This window comes from Humulus lupulus, chromosome 1 (genome assembly GCF_963169125.1).
Source record: "Humulus lupulus chromosome 1, drHumLupu1.1, whole genome shotgun sequence".
Lineage (NCBI taxonomy): Eukaryota > Viridiplantae > Streptophyta > Magnoliopsida > Rosales > Cannabaceae > Humulus > Humulus lupulus.
In genome coordinates, this window is record NC_084793.1 from 299090311 (window position 1) to 299106427 (window position 16117).

Genomic DNA, 16117 nt, shown 5'->3' on the forward strand with positions numbered 1-16117 from the left:
CAATTAGAATTATCAAAGTTGATCAGGTCAATTTTGGATAATTTCACAGAGTTATGCAATTTAGAGAAGAAAATAGATTTTAGGGAAAATTTATTAATTAAGATAAATTGGTGTCTAAATTAATAAATAAGTTTAAATCAAGATTCAAATTATAAATAATTAATTTGATAAATGATTTAAATAATTATTTAATTAATTAATCAATAGAAAATGATACGGACCTTGAATTTAAGTCCAATGAGCTTATAATTGAATGATAAATTTTGTAAGCCTAAAGCCCATGATAATTTCGACATAATGGCTTATATTACCTATTATTTTATTGATTTTTTTTTAATTAAATAAGTGACCTAATTGAGCCTTTAAAATGAATGCTAAGTTAGAGTTGAAAACAGATGATCAGAAGATCTAGTTTTGATGCTTTAGGGTTTTAGACTCTCTTGACAACAAAAGTCATTTTCTAAGCCTCTATATTCTCTCTTTTTTTTTTCTTTCTCTGTATCTATCTCATATGTTGATAATTTTCTACTCTAGTATAGATGATTCTAAGGATACTGTGGAAGGCTGTGAAGAAAGTTTAAGATTGGTTCAGTTTCTTGGTGATACCCTGGGACAAAAATGATACAAGGGTTAGAGAAACTGAAGGAATGACTTATTCATTCCGCTACATATAATGTAAGTGTTCTTATCATTATCTCTGTTTAATTCAATTATAGAAACATGTTCTAGGTTTTCTTATATTGATTTGTTTAATATATGATTACATGAAAATAAATAAGATCATGTATAAGTATTTCCAACAACTGACAGCATGTCGTCATCGCAATAGGGTTTTGCTACAATGACGACATATCGATCACAGTAGGAAATCTCTTTTTTTGGGTCGAAATGTTCTATTTCGACGACATGTCGTCGCAGTAGGTCCATGAACCCCAATTTGTACAGCTCAGTTATAAAAGGATTTGTGCCAACCTATCAACTAAACTCGTTATTATGACATGTTTAACAAGTTAGGCGAGTCAACTCGAAAACAACTTGTTTAATAAATAAGTTAAGTGGATCAATCCAAAAATAACTCAATCTCATTTATTTTGTATGGATTTCAAGTTGTGTTATTGTAGTTGACTCATTTTGTCACCCCTACAAAATTCTTTTCCAACCAATAGGCTAGAAGAGGGCTTCAACTAAGAGACTTCATAATTTATATTTGAAAAGTTTCAAAATATAATAGTCAAAGTATTGATTAACTTAGGGCTCCCTATATTACTAAGCTTTATTTACTCTATATAGATTTTTATATATTATAAATGTGAATTTAATAGAAATTTATGTTTTTCATTAAATTTAACACCTTTTTTAAGTTTTCCAACACCATTAGTTGTAGGGTAATCTAAATAAGGTAAATAATTTTTATAAAAATAAAAAAGTAATTAAGTCTTCTAAATAAAGTAACTAAATTGAAAATTAATAAATGAGTAATAATAATTTCTCATCATATTTTAAAATTTCATATTAAAGTATTTAAATTACTTTATCAATTATGTTTTCAAAACTATAACAAAAAAATACTTGTGTGCTTAAATTTATTCTTTTATTTCTTTATTTGTTAATTATTTATTTTGTCATTCAACGTATTTTTTTTATCCAAACATATATGTAATAGTGAAATCAGACATAAATATATATGAGAGCACTCTTAATGGTTACTTTAATATTAACCATTGGATTAAGATCAATAGTCTATATTTATAATTTTTTATTAATATTTATAAAAATAAATTTTGACTTTTGCAAACTTTTGGAAGGGCTACCTGATGACATGGCAGTCACATATTTATTAATTAAAAAATTAAAAAAAATTATTTAATATTCATTCTCTATTCCTTTTTTATTCTTGATTAATTCCTTTTATCCATTCCATGGAAAAAAAACCATTTTGAAATTAATGAGAATAATTAATGTGAGAATTATCTTTCCAACTCATGTTTATTGCCTAATTAATCTAAAAAATTCAAAATTATTAATTTTATATATTTTTTTTTATTTTTTTTCATCATTATTATAATCATTACTCATCAAAAAAAAATTTAGTGATTTATGGTAACCATCCATAAATAATAACCATTGAAAAGAATAACTTTATTTACACTATTAAGTTGCATTATTTAAAAAAAAAATGTATGAAATAAACAACCATAAACATAATAAAAATTGATAATATTAAGATAATCAAGATAATATAGTTATTAATATTAATTATAAAACAACAATATAGGTAAGAATATTTATTTAATGAAACATTAATTTAATTTATAAAAATATTAAATATTTTTAAAAATACCATGTTATGTTTGTTATTGTCATAAATTAAGTGTCAAAATATTTTAAGAATGATTCATCATTTATTTTGTATTTTGTATGTATTTTAAAAGAAAAAAGAAATAAAAATAGCATTTAGGAACCTAAATGATACGACTAGAAAATGTTAGGGACATAACTGATACAAAATTAATTTTTGGGACCTAAGTGTTACAAAGTGTAAAGAATGAGGATTGAAGCTGAAAAAAACCCAATTAAAAATATAATATGTTGAGTTACATAATTCATTTAGGTTACATTTAGATAGTGGGATTGGATTGAATTGTCAAATATAAGAGAAAAAATATATAAGAATTAATGAGTTGATAATTTGCCAACACTAAATTAGAAGAAAATATAGATTGGATGCAAAATAGCAATTCTTTTTTCTTACCAAAGAAATATATGGAGATGGGGATTGTGTGGGATAAATTATCCTAAATTTTTCAATGGGATTAAGTTATCCCAAACTAAGAGTATTATTTAGGTTGTTGGAATAATTTTTTCAACATCATCTCTAATTTGATAACAAAATTATATTATAAAAATTATCAAATCCTTTCAATAATCCAATCTCACCATCCAAGCGAGTCCTTAATATTTAAATCAACTGCCGTATCACAATTATATATAATCATTCATAACATAAACTCATGATCTTTGGCCTGACCACGTTACAAAGCTAAATGAAATTTTGCTAAGAATATTTGTGTGCGACCTGTTCAAGAGAAGAAAAAAGATCAAGTGGCTTAGAGAACATAACCATGTGATCAGCTTCATTGATGACTATTACTTCATGGGGTGGATTCCTCTCAATCATCCACCTTTGGAGACTCTCCTCGAGTATCAAGTCTCTGTCACACACTATGAAAACTCTTTGAACCGAGCCATACTTCTCTTTGGTAAGTTTTAGTTGTTTATTAAACAACTCTTCATTACTAAATTCATCATGAGGTCTCAACAATGACAAGCCAAGCACCAAATCCTGATTTCAATACAATATATATATATATATATATAATTAGCTATAATCGACGAAATTGCTAATTAATTATCATTAAAAAAATACTAGTTAATTAAATGAAAAAAAAAATGTGTATGTTACCTCTGGTGGAGAAAGTTGGTAAAATTTTGATGCCAACATATTTGGTCCAAAAATTAAAGCATTAGGAGGATTATTTGGACCGTTATTATATATCAATGTTGAATCCATTAGAGAGTCATTTCTTCGCATAATCTGTATTTTAAAATAAGAAAATTAAAAAAAACACTTTATAATAACTAGTGATCCTATTTCAATTTTTTACATATTAACTGGTCCAGATTTATTGTACTTTACATACATATAATCTAACGTATATGACAATTAAAAAATCACAAATTATTTTATTTAAAACAATGATATATCTAACTTAATTTAGTAGACCAAAACCCTCCATTTGGATGATTAAAGGTGCTTATTAAAACCAATAGTGGAAGATCTGCAGTAAGATTTTTAATTTTTTTATATGACGTTGTACATTATAATTATAGTAAACTTCTCACGCATTTTTAAGAAAAGCAAAATAATTTATTATGTCGAAAACAATATTCAAATAGACGGTTTCACATGTATATGTTAATGGAATTCTGAAATCTTATTTTCATATAAAGGTTCGATATAGTTATAATTTAAACTATGATATAAAAAAACTAAGGTAAAAATGATTTCTACTGCAGGTGCTACCTATACATTTAAATCTATCATATTATTTGTATACAAGTATTAGATAAAAGTAACGTGCAATGCACGTTTACTTAGTTTTAAAATTGTAAACATATTTATTCAAATATATATTTATTTTTATTACATTTTTTAAAATATTATATAAATTTTAAATAAATAAACAATATTATAAAAATATATAAAAGATGTTTAATATATAATAGAATGAATTACAGTTTTATAGTATATACAAATATATATATATATAATCTGTAATAATTTGTACATATATAACATCTAAACACAACATTGACATCGATATATATTTACACGACTACATGACATATATATAAATTACAATAATATTCAAAAAGAAAATAATAATAAAATAAAATAAGAATAGAAAAGTCATAGTGTATCAACTATTTTTATTTTCTAATGTATCTCTCAATGTTTTTTGGTGAATTTGATAAAGAAAAAAAATCTTCAATCACTTGATAAAAAAGACTCACGGAAATTGATATGTATGACATTATTATTTTTAAATAAATATGATTTAATTATTTAAATTATCATAAAATATCATATTTTAATTTATTTATTTACTTTTGTTTAAGTTTAAGTTTGTTATAGTTTTTTAATTTGATACTAACAACATGAGATTATATATTATATGTTTAATATAATATTAATATTATCTGTGATTTTAAATTTAAGTTTGTTGTTATTTTTTTTAAAAAAAGTTTGTTGTAGGTTGATAGTAAATTATATTATATTATATATTTACTATGATATTATTCTAATATGTGAAGTTTAAGTTTAATTAAATTTTATTTAAGTTATAAAATATATAATTTTATTATTTTTAAATAATTATTATTGTAAAATATCTTAAAAATATCATATTTTAATTTGTTAATTATTTATTTATTTAAATTTAAGTAATGTTAAATATAAAGATATTAGGTTAAATATAAGAATATTGAGTTAAATTTGCTCCTAGTCAGTTGATTCATCTTGGAGTTGCAACTGTTGACAATAAGAATTTATTTTTTGTTACTTATGTCTATGCTTTTAATGATGAGGAGGGGAGGAAAAGGCTTTGGAAAGATCTTCAAGATCTGTCTGTTAAGGGTCCTTGGATTGTAATGGGCGACTTTAATGACATTTCAGCAAAAGAGGAGCGAATTGGCAATAGAGTTAGATATAAGACATCCATTGACTTCATTGACTGTGTAGCAAACTGCCAACTTGAAGATGTTAAATATAGTGGGAATTTTTATACTTGGTGCAATAAACAATATGGAGAAGACAGAATTTATTCTAAGATAGATCGTGTGCTAGCAAACCAAGTTTAGTTGAGTTTATTCCCTGATGCTGAGACTGTGTTTTTGAATGAGGGGCTGTTTGATCATACCCCAGCTGTCCTCACTGTTTATTCAAATGTCCCTTGTGGTAGGAAGCCTTTCAAGTATTTCAATATGTGGTCTACACATACAGAATATTTTGAGAAGGTTAAAGTGACTTGGCATCAATAAGTTACAGGGACAAAAATGTATCGAATAATTACTAAGATGAAGGCACTAAAGGCAGTATTCAAGGAGATCAATGCTCAAGGCTACTCTGATATAACTAGTGCATAAATTCAAGCTAGAGATCACCTAGCTGAATGTCAAAATAAGCTTCAGTGTGAACCCTTAAACCCTGTCATACATATCATGGAGTTGGAAGCTAGAAACAAGTATGCTAAGGTTCACAAGGATTACATTTCCTTTTTGCAGCAGAAATCTAAACTCAATTGGGCTAAAGATGGTGATGAGAATTCTACATTGTTTCACATCAGTATTCGGGAGAGAAGAAGGTACAACAGAATTCTCTCTATTGTTAACTCAAAGGGTGATCGGGTAGATGAGCCCATACAGGTTATTGAAGCGTTTTTAAATTTCTATCAGGAACTTCTGGGTAGTAAGCTGCTGCAAAGAAAGAAAGTATTGGCTGGAGTGATGAATCAAGGTCCTAAAGTAACAGAATTCCAATCAGAGCTGCTATTGAAAGATTACACAAAAGAAGAGGTTAGGAAAGTGTTCTTTGAAATCCCTGGAAATAAAGCACCAGGTCCGGATGGTTATGGGAGTCTCTTTTACCAAGAAAACTGGGATTTAATTGGAGATGAAGTTGCTGAAGCTATCATTTCTTTTTTAAAGTCTGGGCAACTTCTTAAAGAGATAAATACCACAGTGCTTACACTTGTTCCCAAAACCAAGTGCCCTAATACAGTGAAGGATTACAGACCAATAGCCTGCTGCAATGTCATTTATAAAGCAGCTACGAAACTGATTTGCTCGAGACTCAAAACAGTTCTCCCTAGTATTGTGGCTCAAAATCAAGGAGGTTTTGTTCAAGGTCGTTTCATAGCGCACAATATAATGATTTTCCAAGACTTAGTCTGCCATTATGGGAGGAAATCATCGAAAGCCAGTTGCTTAATTAAGCTAGATTTACAAAAGGCATATGATACCATTGAATGGAGTTTTATAGAAGAAGTGTTGTCTGGTTTCCATTTCCCTGAGCTTTTTATTCAGCTGGTCATGACATGTATAAGAACATCACGATTTTCACTTATGCTTAATGGGTCGATACATGGATATTTTGAAGCTAAAAGAGGGTTGCGACAAGGGGATCCGATGTCTCCTCTTATTTTTGTGCTGGGAATGGAATACCTCACTAGAATAATGCAAAAAGTTGGCCGGAAATCAGATTTTATTTTTCATAACAGGTGCAAGGAACTAAAGTTAAATCATCTCATTTTCGCAGATGATGTATTACTATTTTGCAATGGTGATTACAAGAGCATATGTTATCTACTACAGGGCCTCAAGCTATTTTCGCAAACATCAGGACTGCAGCCTAATGCTTCGAAGTCTGCAATATATTGCAGTGGGATGAATACTAATGAGGTCCATTGCATTTTGGAAGCTTCAGGATTTAGGAAAAGTGAGGTTCCGTTCAATTATTTAGGTGTCCCCATCTGTGCTAAACGGATCTCTGCTAAGGAATGTAGCTTGCTGGTGGATAAATGACAAATAGGATCAGGTCTTGGAGTACAAGGAACATCTCATTTGCAGGTCGGGCAGTCTTGATTAACTCTGTTCTCCTTTCAATCCATTCTTATTGGAGTCAAATTATTTTGTTGCCCAGGAAGTTGATTAAAGAGATTAAAGCTATATGTCGTGCATTCTTGTGGACTGGTCAACAGATGATGGTTGGAGCAGGGCAAATAGCTTGGGACAGTATATGCAAGCCTAAAGCAGCAGGAGGTATAGGCTTCAAGAATATTTCTGAATGGAACAAAGCAGCTATGTTCAAGTATGTATGGGCTGTAGCAACCAAAGAAGATAATTTGTGGGTTAGATGGGTGCACAGTGTGTACATAAAAGATGGAGAATGGTGGGATTACATTGCCCCGGTACATGGAAGCTGGTATTGGAGGAAGGTTGTAGCAATCAAAGACAAAGTGAAGTCTCTTGTGGATTTAGCTCTGTTTACTCAAAGAAGATATACGATTGCATAGGGATACAAACTTCTAAGTCCTGTACATGATCGGGTCAATTGGAGCAAGGAAGCTTGGGGGAGATTGAATACCCCTAAGCATAGTTTCACGCTATGGCTGGCTATCCAAGACAGGTTGAAGACTAAAGCAAGATTATATAGGTTCAATGTTCTTCCTGAAGCTAGATGTCAGTTTTGCACAGTGGCAGATGAAACAACTACTCACCTATTCTTTGATTGCCCATTTTCTAGTGAGTGTCTCCAACAGATTAAGGGTTGGGTTCACTAGGGGATATCTTCATGCCAGCTACCTTGCATTATGAGGGTGATTGGAAGAATGAAGGCAACAAGGTTCAGGAAAATGGTACTTTCAGCTATTACTGCTGCACTGGTGTATCATTTATGGAGAGCAAGAAATGAAAGTCTTTGGCTATCCTCCCTTGATAATCCAACAAACATTGTACAAAAGATTAAAGCAGCTAGTAAGATTAGAATTCAAAGTGTATGGCCAAAAAAGTCTCTATGAAAGATTTAGAATGGTATACTGTTTTATAAATAGAATATAATCAATGTACAGATTAAAGAAGTATGTTTGGACCCTTTTAGTGGGTGCTATTTGTTTGTAAATTGGTTTTTGGGAGTAATGAAATTCACTGCTGAGTTACCCAAAAAAAAAAAAAAAAAATATTGAGTTATAATTAACTAAAAAAATACAGTTAAAACCAAAAAATTTGGTAATCTAATTACTTATATAAAAGAGATATGTAATTACCTCTTGGGATATTTCTGCATAGCTGAAATCAAGACCAGGCATAAACGCAGTAACAAATACTGCAACTGAAATTTTACGGGGAAAGGTCTCCATGGCAAGGGATATACTGAGCCCACCTAAACTGTGACCCACAAGGATAACATTTTCCATCGTGGTCGGCAAAGACGCTATGAAATCCATTAATGGCTTAGCATAATAAACCAATGAACTGTTGACTTGGCTGACTTGGACAGGGTTGATTCCTGAGGCCGTAAGGTCCATAGTTGTAACTTTGTGACCAGCAGATCGTAAGAGAGTTGCCACCTTGTACCAGCACCAAGCTCCATGGCCAGCCCCGTGAACCAGCACGAAATGACTGGGTTTTGTGGTTGCATTAACTTTTAGCATACTTCAGTGAGAGAAGAGTAGCTAGTGTGCCTTTCAACTTGGATAAGGCCTGGTATAAAAATTCATCTTTTAGGACACAAAGGTACTTTTAAACAAAGCACATGCATTGACAAAATTTATATACAGCCATTTTTTTTTTTGAACAATCGACAAAGGAAGATACAAGCTCATTGATAAGGCCTTCAGTGAGAGAAGAGTAGCTAGTGTGCCTTTCAAAGACCAATATTGACCCAAAGAAAAGGATTAATACTAGTGATAATTGATGGTGATTTTTGTGGTGAACAATGAGAAAGAGTTTGGTGGTGGATAGAACTAATTAAGGAGGGTATTGGCACATTATTTCAGAAGGGGTGAAAGTAAAAACTGTCAAACCAGAACCGACCGTAAAAATACTGAATGCCCGCTGCCACGTCATCACTGATGGTGGCTGTCGGTTTTGGTTTTTACGATTATAAAAACGGTTAAACCAAAACTGGCCATATAAATATATAGAATGTCATTTCATACTGTATATGTTGGGTTTGGTTTCGGTCTTCTTCAAAGGCACATCGTAACCGACTGAATTTCACCACAACATTTCAGTATGAACATAACAATTATTATATATATTTTTTTGGTTTACATCTATATTATAATTAACAATTTAATTTGTAATAGAACATTTATTTCAATTTTTATTATTATAAACAATTTATTTTATAATTAATGAGTTGGTTAATTAGTGTGTTAAATTATCCATATTATTATAAGTGTTATATATATATATTTTTTTTTGATATTTTTGTATATGTTTATCTTTATACTTGTTGTACATGTTTTTAGCACGTCTCCGAAGGAAAGAAAGTGCAACACGAAAGTGTTACGATCTCTACCACTGTGTCTCAAATGAGCATAATCACGAAGTTGTTGGAAAGTACTATTCACATACAAACCACAAGTACAATATACTCATGTATGCACCTAGCAAGAAATAATCAAGTCCCTCGCTTATTGTTACACACAAAAAATATCAACAATTACATAGCTATATTTTATTTTTCTTCCTCATGATTACCAACTCCAAAAGAAAAAAGAAAGAAAAACAAGCTAGTTTAATTAATTTGAAGAATATTTGTGTGCAATCTCCCCAAGATAAGTAAAGAGCTCAAGTGGTTTAGAGAACATAGCCATATGATCAGCTCCATTAATGACCTTTACTTCATGCGGTGGGTTCTTCTCGATCATCCACCTTTGGAAACTCTCCTCGAGTGCTAAGTCTTGGTCACACAATATAAAAACTCTTTTAACTGTGTCATACCTTTCCTTGGTAAGTTTGACTTCTTTGTTCACCAACTCTTTATTATTAAATAAAGGGGCAGCCCTCACCAATGACATTGCAAGAACCAAGTCCTGTAAATAATGATTATCATTAATTATATATATATATATTTATATATATAATTGGGCAATTCTTCCATCCCTCAGTTTGTTTTGAAGGACTTAGTCTGTGTTGATTTTGAGCCTTTGGATTTATTGTTTTAGAAAATGGATGGTTAGATTTAGTTGCTGAGTTTATTGGGTGTCAAAGTACCGTTATGCCCTTAGTCACCCCTTAGTAACCGGTCACCTTTTTTTTTGTTTGATTCGTGTCTTCGCCCGTTTAGGCCATTCTTCTCCATTCAAAAGGAAAAGTCCATCCAAACCCAAACAATAACTGTTTGGAAGGAAAATTCCCTCCCATTTAGTCCATTTTTCTCCCTGATGAATTCGGGGTAGATTTTTTTGTTTGGAGTAGTGGGGATTTCGATTGAGCTTGATAATTTTTTCCGGCGTGGTTTGGAGGTGTTTGATTCTACATGCGATGTTGTTTGCCGTGAGTTTGAAGGACTGAGTGCCCACTTTTCTGACGTAAAGCATAAATCCCTGCATCTTTGTGTCGAGTTCTTCGGGTAAGTTCTTATAGCACATTTACTCAATATGTTTTGGGCATTAGCTATTTAGGCAACAAATTTTGTTTGGCTTCATTTTTTTTTAATGGTGCACTCGAGTATTCAGTGCCCAATCATATATAATGGTGACCACCTCATGTTTGAATTTTTGTTTGAGAGAAATTATAATAGCAATTCCGTCAAAATGGAAGTCAAAATACATGAAAAAAAACGTCAAAATGGAAGTCAATTCTGTCTCCATTCTTATTTTTCTCAGGTACTGTGCTCCCAAAGGTCCTCCCACGTAATACCACTCACAACTCACGTGACCATGACGTGCTGAAACGCAAATTCTAATTCTCCCCACGTAATACGTGACTGCTTCCTTATGTTTCTAATAATAGCATACTTTATGTAATTTTGACTGATGTGCAACCCTATTTTTGATAAGTGACAGTGCATTAACTACTCCACCATTTACAAGAAGACCTCACCTTACACTTACTTGATCCACTCCTCCATGCTTGTGTTTTCTATATGTATATATATGTGTGTATGGATCATGTTGACCTCAATTCAATCTCCACCACCCTACATGTATACTTGTCTATCCTCTTTTTCTCTCTAAAATGGACTCCACACCTTTCCCAATGAATAACATTGTTAACTTCGCGTCGTTTGATGACAATCATCTTGAGCAAATGTAATACATTAACCGAATTGTGCATGACAACGTCAGGCTGGCCACCGAGCGGAACGAATGGGAGAGGAGATACAATGTGTCCAACATCCAGAACACTCTCCTTAAGTCTGACCTACAGTCCATCAAGATGGTGGTATTAGAGCTGAAAGAGAAGTCGGTTGCAACAAAGATGGCCTGGAGAAAGGAAATGGAAGTTGTGGCAGCCGCGATCGATGAACTCCGGAGTGGCTATATCAACATGTACCCACTATACGTCCAAACTCAGAAGCCACCTAATCAATAGATATCTATTTTGTTATATGTACTCAGTTTGGTCTACACTTACTATCAATGGAATCACTGAATATGTATCTTTTGAAGTTTTAATGGCTTTACAAGTCACTTTGCTATAATACGGTCTTTTGGATCGTACTTTTGGAAACTCTTCTCTTTTGTGTACCCCTACTATGATTAAGGCTTTTTGATCAATGTGTAAGGGGCTCTTGCATGTGTAATGCAAACTATACTCTATGTATATATTAAATGTTATGGTTTCAGTTTTAACAAGTCTTCTCCATTTGACTTTGTATGTATTGTGTAACACCGACTAATACCCTGTATGGCCGATTACTCCTAGTGTTTCTCAACTCTTATGGTTTCTAAATGAATGTTGATTACTAGATGATATCTACCATTAAAAAAACGTATGTACTACCTTTTACACATTAAAGAATAAAAATCTATATTTGTAGGTATATGTATATATATGGTGTCTATATATCATCCACCACTTCATGTAAGAGTCCCAACAGCTGTCACCATTTCCATTTTCAACTCAACAAAGACGATTCATGTAAGTCAATCACTACACTTAACCTCTATAATATATTAATTCGTTTTACATCGGGTAACCTCTGTAATATATGTTGTTTGACCGAAGAGAATAAGTACTACAATAATTAGTTGATCCTCTCATATGGTAATTTTGAGGATCCATGATCTTATGCCAGTATTATATGTTAAGGATTGATCATCTCAGATATGTATTATAAATGCATCACTATAAGAGATAGAATGAGGGAATTGCCAAGTAAATTACGATTTTTGAGGCCTTTAAAACTATTTTTTTTTTTAATTTTCAGATACATATATTAGGAAGATACGTTATCGAGTAAGAGTTGATAAGTAATTTGAAAGTTGTAGTGCGTAACTCATAACTCTTACCCCGTAATAAAAACTACTACTTTATAATTGTCCAGTGTGACTATTCTATTTTATTTACGTGCAAAGGCTTTATTTGTGTGATTTAGGATGATTAAATCACCAACTATATTAGTTACGGGACAATATTTTATATATTCTGGTTATATTATAACTCGTTATATATCTTTGTTCTGCTGTGATTGATATCTCAATTTGAATTAATTAATCTATGAAATTAGTTGGCCAACATTAACTGGAAATGATAGAAAATTTCATTCATGATTTTTTTGATAAAACAAAAGAAATTCCTAAAAGAAACGGTGACGTATAAAAACAACTAGTAAAATGTTACGAAGAGATTGTTTTTCAAATTGATAAAAAAAATGTAAGTTAAACCATGTCATGAAATGCATTAACAATACAACATAGTAACTGACATTCATAATAGTTGAATTGGTTCATTGCGTACATGCTTATAAAACAACTTCAAAATAGCCCATTGAAATAAAACTACCAACCTAACTGTTTCGTTCCTCATCCAACAAAACAATAATAAAGGACTGCAATAAACACAACACTACAATGAACAAAATACATTTCGCTTCAAATCATTGATGATATATATATATATCAGTTTTACTTACGTGGTTAGTGTTGCGTCTCACTCAACATAACATATAAATCACTTGGCGGAAGCACAATGCTTACGTTACCAAAATCGTAAATATCTCTCAAATTCATATTAAGTTTACGATCAAGTCCTCAACTGTACATATATTTTGGACAGGAAATTATTTTTTTGCCCCTACTTTTTATACCCACATTATCAGCAACTTTCCAACCGGTTCACACAACCGGTCATTGCAAGTCAAAAGCAAAAGTGAAAAAAAGATTTACTCCTGTAGAATTTGAACAATTGGCAAAAAATTGGACCCTACACTGAAGGATTGAGTCCTGTGAGGGACCGAAGAATTCGCCTATATAATATGAAGGAAAAGATTAATTATATGTCATAAGATTTACCTATTGAGAAGCTTTATAGGGATATCTTTTTTTTTTAGAATGTCTAAAAAATTATAATTCAAATTAAAATTATTTTATATGAGGGTGTATATTGTAATTAAACATTCTACTAATTTTAAAATATATATATATATAAGACAATTTTTTTATAAGGGCTTCACTTTAAGCTCTACTAGTAAGGTTCTCAGTGTTTCTCGACCCATGAACAGTTTTCGGCGCGATTTTTTTTATGACCGTGTATATTGTAGCTATTTAGAGCATCCTGCAAATTTTCTGAAAATTTTGAATAGTTTACAGTACCGAAAATTAGTTTCAAGCATGTTGTTTTCCACGCGCATAAAAAAAATTAGTCACGCATGCAACATGTTTGAACCTAGTTTTCGGTACTGTAAACTATTCGGAATTTTCTGAAAATTTGCAGAATGCTCTAAATAGCTACAATATATATGGTCATAAAAAAAAATCGCGCCGAAAACTGTTCACGGGTTGTAAACACTGAGAGCCCTACCGGTAGGGCTTAAAGTGAAGCCCATATAGGAGAATTCTCCTATATATATAAATACTTTACAATGGTGAAAACAAGAGTTAAAAATAATTAGTTACACGCGTATAAAAAAAAAAACACACGTGCAATTAAGTGTTTGAATCATGTTTTGGACATGGTATATTATTCAGAATTTCCCAAAAATTGTACGATGCTTACTATAACTACAATACACAACATCGTATAAAAAAAATATATTTTAATTTTTCTAAATGCTAAAAACAGAAATGCTCCTACATGTATGGACTAAACTGGTACCCTACTATAAAATTTCTTATTAAAAATATATATTGTGTTTGTTAATACCTGTGGTGGTGAAAGTTGGTACACCTTTGTTGCCATGTATATTGGCCCTAAAATTGAGGCCGTTGGAGATTTATTAGGACCATTCTCAAATATGAATTTTGAATCCACAAAAGAACCTGCTCTTCTTGTCATCTGTCAAATTTGAACAATCATATTATAATATAATATTTCATTAAATTAATATGTATCTATATATTGAACAATTTTTCAATAACATTTTCACTTTAAGCCTTACCGATAGGGCTTTCAATGTTTCTCGATCCGTGAACACTTTTTGGCGTGATTTTTTTTTATGACCATGTATATTGTAGCTATTTAGAGCATCCTGCAAGTTTTCAGAAAATTTTGAATAGTTTACAGTACCGAAAACTAGGTTCAAACATGTTTTTCATTCGCATAAAAAAAATTAGTGACGCGTGCAACATATTTGAACCTAGTTTTCGGTATTGTAAACTATTCGAAATTTTTCGAAAATTTACAGGATGCTCTAAATAGCTACAATATACACGGTCATAAAAAAATTACACTAAAAACTAGGGTTTAAAGTTTAACTCTATAAAAAAATTCCCTGTATATATAAATTTATTTAATTATACCTTTTGAGATATATTGAGAAAACTGAAGTTAGGACCAGGCATAGCAGAGGCGACAAATACTACAGCTGAAATTTTCCGAGGAAAGCTTTCCATGGCAAGGGAGATGCTAAGACCACCTAAACTATGACCGACTAGAACGATTTTATTAGCCACTGTGGCTGGAAGGGACGCCATGAAATCCATCAATGGCTTAGTGTAGTCAACCACTGAACCGTTGACTTGGCTAACTTTGTCGAGGTTGATTCCAGAGGCTGTGAGATCTATAGTTGTAACATTATGACCGGCGGATTGTAAGAGAGTAGCCACCTTGTACTAACACCAGGCTCCATGACCAGTCCCATGAACCAGCACAAAATGACTATGTTTGGTCGTTGCATTAACGCTTGGTGACATAGTTAGAATACTTGCTATAATTAAATAAGCAAGCATTAGACTGCACTTCATGATCTCTCTCTTTCTCTCTCGATCGAGGATAGGCTACATTGATCTTAACCAGCTACTCAAATGTGCTTAAATGAAATATTGTTGATTTTCATTTGTTGATTTTTAAAGGTGCACCTCTTACGTACCTTTCTATGTCTATCTTCATTCTTCAACCAATAAAGTGGGGCTTCAACCAATATATATCATAGCTTCATATTTTAAAATTTGAAAAGTTTTAATATATAATAGTCAAAGAATGATTAAATCAGTACTACACCAAAATTGACATTTGAAAATTATAGTATTTCTTCTTCTTTTTTTTTTTTTGTGACATTTATGAAATTAGTCACATTTGTCAATGTCACATATTCCAGCGTCAGTAATAAAAGGATAATCAATAAAAAAATTATAAAAAAGTACACACAAATAAATCAATCGATATATCAAATTATGTTCTTCTATCGATTATCGTTATCTTTTTTCTTTATATTTGTCCCATTATAGTCGATAAATATATACTATATACAAATATATAAATAATACATATTTTTTAAAATTTTATTTATAGAATTTATTAATTATTTATATTAATATTATATAAATTTTAAATAAATATTCTATTTTAATTAAAAAAATTATTTATTTTTGTTTAAGTTTATATT

At 31.0% G+C, this 16117-nt stretch overlaps 2 protein-coding genes across 2 annotated transcripts; both read right to left on the reverse strand.

Annotated features, from left to right (window-relative positions):
- Nucleotides 1-3004: 3004 nt before the first annotated feature.
- LOC133811488 (methyl jasmonate esterase 1-like) lies at nucleotides 3005-8864 on the reverse strand. The gene is made up of 3 exons (XM_062246175.1): nucleotides 8385-8864; nucleotides 3464-3595; nucleotides 3005-3343 (listed from the first exon to the last, which is right to left on the reverse strand). The coding sequence occupies exons 1-3, from the start codon at nucleotides 8769-8771 to the stop codon at nucleotides 3056-3058; spliced, it is 807 nt and encodes a 268-aa protein (XP_062102159.1). The 5' UTR covers nucleotides 8772-8864; the 3' UTR covers nucleotides 3005-3055.
- A 799-nt stretch (nucleotides 8865-9663) lies between these two features.
- On the reverse strand, nucleotides 9664-15457 carry LOC133779736 (methyl jasmonate esterase 1-like). Its single transcript, XM_062219655.1, has 3 exons — nucleotides 15033-15457; nucleotides 14437-14568; nucleotides 9664-10160 (listed from the first exon to the last, which is right to left on the reverse strand). The coding sequence occupies exons 1-3, from the start codon at nucleotides 15213-15215 to the stop codon at nucleotides 9867-9869; spliced, it is 609 nt and encodes a 202-aa protein (XP_062075639.1). The 5' UTR covers nucleotides 15216-15457; the 3' UTR covers nucleotides 9664-9866.
- Between the last annotated feature and the right edge of the window lie 660 nt (nucleotides 15458-16117).

Coding starts and splice junctions, on each gene's coding strand:
- LOC133811488 (XM_062246175.1), bottom strand. CDS start 8,771: ATGCTAAAAGTTAATGCAACCACAAAACCCAGTCATTTCGTGCTGGTT. Junction 3,596..8,384: donor ATGCAGAAATATCCCAAGAG/GTAATTACATAT, acceptor TTTAAAATACAG/ATTATGCGAAGAAATGACTC. Junction 3,344..3,463: donor ACCAACTTTCTCCACCAGAG/GTAACATACACA, acceptor TATTGAAATCAG/GATTTGGTGCTTGGCTTGTC.
- LOC133779736 (XM_062219655.1), bottom strand. CDS start 15,215: ATGGATTTCATGGCGTCCCTTCCAGCCACAGTGGCTAATAAAATCGTT. Junction 14,569..15,032: donor TTCTCAATATATCTCAAAAG/GTATAATTAAAT, acceptor CAAATTTGACAG/ATGACAAGAAGAGCAGGTTC. Junction 10,161..14,436: donor ACCAACTTTCACCACCACAG/GTATTAACAAAC, acceptor CATTATTTACAG/GACTTGGTTCTTGCAATGTC.